At 35.6% G+C, this 5,189-nt stretch overlaps 1 protein-coding gene across 1 annotated transcript; it reads left to right on the forward strand.

Moving 5' to 3' along the window:
* Nucleotides 1–6: 6 nt before the first annotated feature.
* On the forward strand, nt 7–4,939 carry LOC104265993. The gene is made up of 9 exons (XM_018816758.2): nt 7–61; nt 963–1,102; nt 1,514–1,662; nt 2,130–2,294; nt 3,193–3,344; nt 3,678–3,847; nt 4,213–4,327; nt 4,495–4,568; nt 4,773–4,939. Exons 1-9 carry the CDS (start codon nt 59–61, stop codon nt 4,918–4,920), a joined length of 1,116 nt encoding a protein of 371 aa, XP_018672303.2. The 5' UTR covers nt 7–58; the 3' UTR covers nt 4,921–4,939.
* Nucleotides 4,940–5,189: the final 250 nt, after the last annotated feature.

The raw sequence follows: 5,189 nt of genomic DNA on the forward strand, positions 1-5,189 counted from the left end.
TTGTTTGAGTAGTCATCAAGACGTACTTACAACCAATACAGCCCACCCTTATCTCACAATGGTCATACTAAGCCTATTGTTACCACTATTATTATGTCCGGTCCTTTAAATATTGTGTTCGGAAATGTTTTCCTGAAACTTCTACAAGTTTTTGTTTAATTTCTACAAGTTTTTGTTTGTAATTAAATCCTATAGGTGAAATGTTAAAAATGTGTTGCTATTTTTACACATGTACTAGATTTTAAGAACATGATTTTTAATACATTGTATTGTATGTATATTAAGATGGTTCTATTTATTCTATGTTGGTTACTGTGGTGGATAATTGGATATTGCTTTGTGTGGTTGTTTGTTTAAACATCAAGGTTACAATTGTTAAATATCGACTCATTATACTATAGCAGATGTTTCACCAAGTCTACTCAGTCTTTTACAAGCACTAATGATGTAAAGTTTTTGCCCCTTGTAAAATAAATAATGTATATGCTTGCATGGTGGGGGCAACATCAGTCATTATAACATGGGTGTCTTGTGTCTTGCTTTTAATCTGTACTTGATAATTGAGACTGAGGTTCTTGTATTCCACTGCTAGCAATGTAAAGGAATTTAAGATTATGTGGTTGTTCATTAACTCGCTGTTTATTTATCGCCTGTCTATTCTATCGAGGGCGATCTAAGTGACTTTTGGTTGGTAGTTAATATATCCTTGTGGGTGGGAACTTGAGTGACTTATCCATGGTTGCCACTCCCATGCCCACATATAGTATGTTTTATGCACATTTGTTCTTGAAAGTTGAAGTCCCAAACCCAGGGCAGCAGGGCTCTGGTGGATCCTTTGCCTTAGATTAATCAGTAAACATTTTAACGAATGAAGTGAAATTTAAGGATTGTACCTTATCCGATTTCTACTTTTATATAAGTTACATAACATCCCACCTTTACACCGAACCCTACATCTACAGTACAACTCGGGCAACAGAAGTTCCACGGGAAGCCAACCACGCAGACACACCGATACATTCCCACGAGCCAAGACAGCACCACGGAAACGAACATTTTCACCGATGTCTTCCGAGGCGAGCAGTCTCGTCTCCTCACCCAGGTAGGTGGATGGGTTGGCATGTCTGCTTCTACACCAAAGTATATTCGGGGTTTGGGCTTTATGGTCTTGCCTCTAGACCAGACAATACGAGTTCAAAGCTCGTGGCTACTTTCACTGTGGGCGTATGTGTCTTTCGGCAAGACACTTATCGCTAATTACTCCAACCCAGTGGTCACAAATGGGTCGTCTAAATTGTCAGCCATGCATAAAAAAAAATCACCCACAAAGTTACATACATAGCAACTCGTAAGCGAGCACGAGGTGTATGAAACAAAACACCCGTGTTATAACGACTGTTGTTTTCCCAGCACGCGAGGATAAATAAGTTACATACATGGTAACGTAACAACACACATAACTTCTAATCTTACCCCACTATGTGAGGATTCATAAGTTAAACCCACCCACCAGGTCAACTACAAACCCCCCAAACCAAGACAGTTTGCGGCGGGGAAGGGGTTACCATTCCTTGGGGTCCGGCACCAAAGCTTTACGACCAAACAAGGAACAAGACAATAAAGGAGGATACGGGGTGGCCATCAGTATCAAGGGAATCAAAGGTATTGGTCGATCAAGTTTGAAATTATATTCTCTGCTTAACAATAGGAATATTATGCCACTAATAATTAAGTTTTAATTAGTTTTGGGCAATGTATGATTTGTACAATTTGTATTGAACATTTTAATTGTATCAGTGTAGGTTCAGAAAGTTTTTGTTTGTTTTTTTTTGACGGGCTGTATAAAACTGTTTTGTTTTTTGTTGTTTACTTGATTAGGTTTATAAACATTTTGTAGCAACTAATAAAAAAATTAAAATGTTGACTTCCAGTGTTTGTTATCTGTCACATATAATAATATAATCAATTTAGATCAAAACATCTATGGCACAAAGGTTATAGTACACACATATACACACATATATACATTACGTAGTAACCAAAGCATAAACACACCCATTCTACAGACCACCATTTAATAAGTTACACAGATACACAAACTCTCACAAACTTACCCCCATTATAAACAGGCCACCCATTTGTAATACTTGAAGACAACGATAAACATCGTCACATGGTTCCTGCACCTTCTGGAGATGCTGATAGCTTAAGTAGTGCTGAAGCTCCAACCCATACCAACCACCCCACTCATGCTGGTTCCACACCTCATGTAAACGGACACGTTTCCGAACCTGGTGTGTGGAATTTATTTTTATAAGTAATTGACTTCTATACTATAAAAAACTTTTTTATTATTTTTCAAAAGTTGTAATTTTTTAAATTTACCAACTTTTGTTTCAAATATGCCTACTCACTATATGTCATTTTTATTCAGGGGGAATAACTTTTACCGTTAGTGCTTTTCTTTTTACAAAAGTGTTTAAATTTACAAATTAATGATAAAGTTGGTCCAAGTTTCAGTTTTAAATCCTGTTAGAGTAGTAATATATTGGAGTAACCAATCCAGGAAATGTTTGATTTTTATTATTTCCTGTTTAAATAAATAACGATTACCCCCAACACCTCCCCAACACCTAACTGATCATTTATCAATATTTAAAATGAAAACAAGTATTAGGATTTAAAAGAAAATGATATTTTATTTTCTGTTTAAATAAATGACAATAATTAATATCTATCGTAATTATAAGCCTAATGTTTATTTAAAATAAGAACGATTTGTTTAAAATATTATAATATTTTCATATTAATTCAAACTATTGTTTCATTTCATATAAAATATTCCCGAATATTGTAATATTCAAAAGTTCAATACTGAACGTCGAGGCCACACGTGCTTGGTTGTAATTAGTTGGATCAATCATGATATGTCTCGTGCCCTCAGAGAATATCAACTTTGTTATTGTGTTTGAGATACTTTAGTTTCAAACTATTCTGTGTACCTTGTATGTAACTACTTAGTATTTGTTTTTGTGCAATGTTCGCTTTTACTTTTCAGCTTTCACTTTAACATATACTGGATATTATAATGTTATAACTTAATATTATTTTAAGTGGATATGTTGTAATATTGATATCATAGCAATATAAATCGAAACGTTTAAAAATTAATTTTTATTATTTCACCCACAGAAGACATCACCCCTAAAGCCCCCCCACGTAGATATGGGACGCTCCACAAGGATTTCAAACCAAAACAACCAAAACTTTCGAACCAACCAAAACAATACGAACCAGATGTTACGAGAAATATGGCGGCACTTGCAAGGGAGCAACTCGTTAAGGTGTGGATGGTGTTGTTACATTATTGTTATATGTATATATGTATGTATGTATGTATGTATATATGTATGTATGTGTGGGCAATTACTATGTTGTAATTACAGTTGTGGTGAATAGGGAACAACGGGTAAAGGTGCTGTGTGGTTGTTGTTCTTGTTGGGTTGGATGTTTGTTACATATATGTGCGTGTATAACAAACTTTACAAAGGCAGCCTTTGTGCATCGTTCATGCGAACAATATGACCCCAACATGGCCCCAACATGAACCCCATCCACAACTTTAAACTCACCCTGTCCCCATTACATCCCAAACGATAATAAGGTTTCTATCCCAGCCATCAGAAATACGCGCTGCTCAAAAGTCGCCGTCGAACCTGCACACGAGGTCACCAAGGTCACGTAACGCCCACGAAAGGTCACGAACTTTACCCCCTGACAAATCGTCGGCTAACCGCTCACGCAGTCTTTCACCTAACCGAGCGCTTGCTAATAATAAGATGGCAAGGTAAGGTTGTTGTTTAATATTAAACTAATTGGTCGTGCAACACCTATATAGAATTGGAATAACAAATTGGATGCGAAATTCCTGGATACGTTCCTGACTACCTGCATATAAATATAGACAACATTGCCTCAGTTAATTTAAGTTATGGTTTTAGAGAATTGTTGTGTAAAACATATGAATAAAGGCCAAGGTTCGTACATTTTACATTCTATCTGTTTTACCTTTATATAATGAGGGACCAATATATATTTTATAAGAAATAATTCACAGTTAATTTAAAACAAATAAATAAAGACTCCGCTTCAAGATCGTCTGAGTTAATTTAAATAATGATTGAGTTGACGAGCCGTTAAATATTTATGAAGATCGCGAAGTGTTTCCCCTCCTCGTAAAACTCGAGGTCGACGTATTGACGACAATAACATGCAGCCGGTGTCGAGTCTCATCGGCTTCTTTGAAACTACTGACCAAGAATCTAAAGTAGGTGTTTATATTTGTCAAAACTTTTTACATAACTTTTGTTATATATATATACATATAAATTTTTAATTGTTGGATAAAATGTTTTTCTAACTTAAGTATTTAATTTTTGTTACTAAACTATTTTTATTCGCTTAAATATTTTTTAATTTAGCTTTTGTTTTTAGCAACACCCTGCTCCCTCTGCCAAAGTCCCTCTAATGGAGAAAAACAAAACACAGCCGACAAAATCAAAGACACGGTAAGTTCATGATAAATATTTGTGTTTCTTTATGTTTAGATTATGTGGTTTAATATGAATGACCTACATCACACTCCTTGTAGCATGTTGTGCATTTCTTGCACATATTTTTATGTATAAATATATAACACCGCTGCACATGTATGTATAACATATTATTTCTCATGCTACTCATGAATATATAACACATTATTGCACATGAAGCCCAAGAAGCACGAACGTCCCTGGATTGAGCCGTCCACGCATCGACAGTCGCGAGATTGACGTGACACCCGACGTGATGCGGACCAATGTTAACGTAACCACGGCAACAGTCCCCGCTAAACATGGAGCGACACCTATGGGGAGGTAGGGGGGGGGGTGTTTGTGCTAAGTTTGTTGTGGGGGTTCTATTCAAGGGTTGACTGGGTAGTGTGTTTATTTATAGTTGATTAGTTTTTTTATTGCAATTATTGTCACAATTAGTCCTGAGTTTGATTGGGATAGAGTTTGTATATATAGGGGATGCTTACGTTTTTGTCATTTTTATGGTTGTTTATAAACAAAGGTTATTACATTTTTCGGTAGCAAGTTTACAATAAAAAAAATCTTCAATTTCCAAGTATTTATACCCCATATTAA

Source organism: Ciona intestinalis, unplaced genomic scaffold, assembly GCF_000224145.3.
Source record: "Ciona intestinalis unplaced genomic scaffold, KH HT000708.1, whole genome shotgun sequence".
Lineage (NCBI taxonomy): Eukaryota > Metazoa > Chordata > Ascidiacea > Phlebobranchia > Cionidae > Ciona > Ciona intestinalis.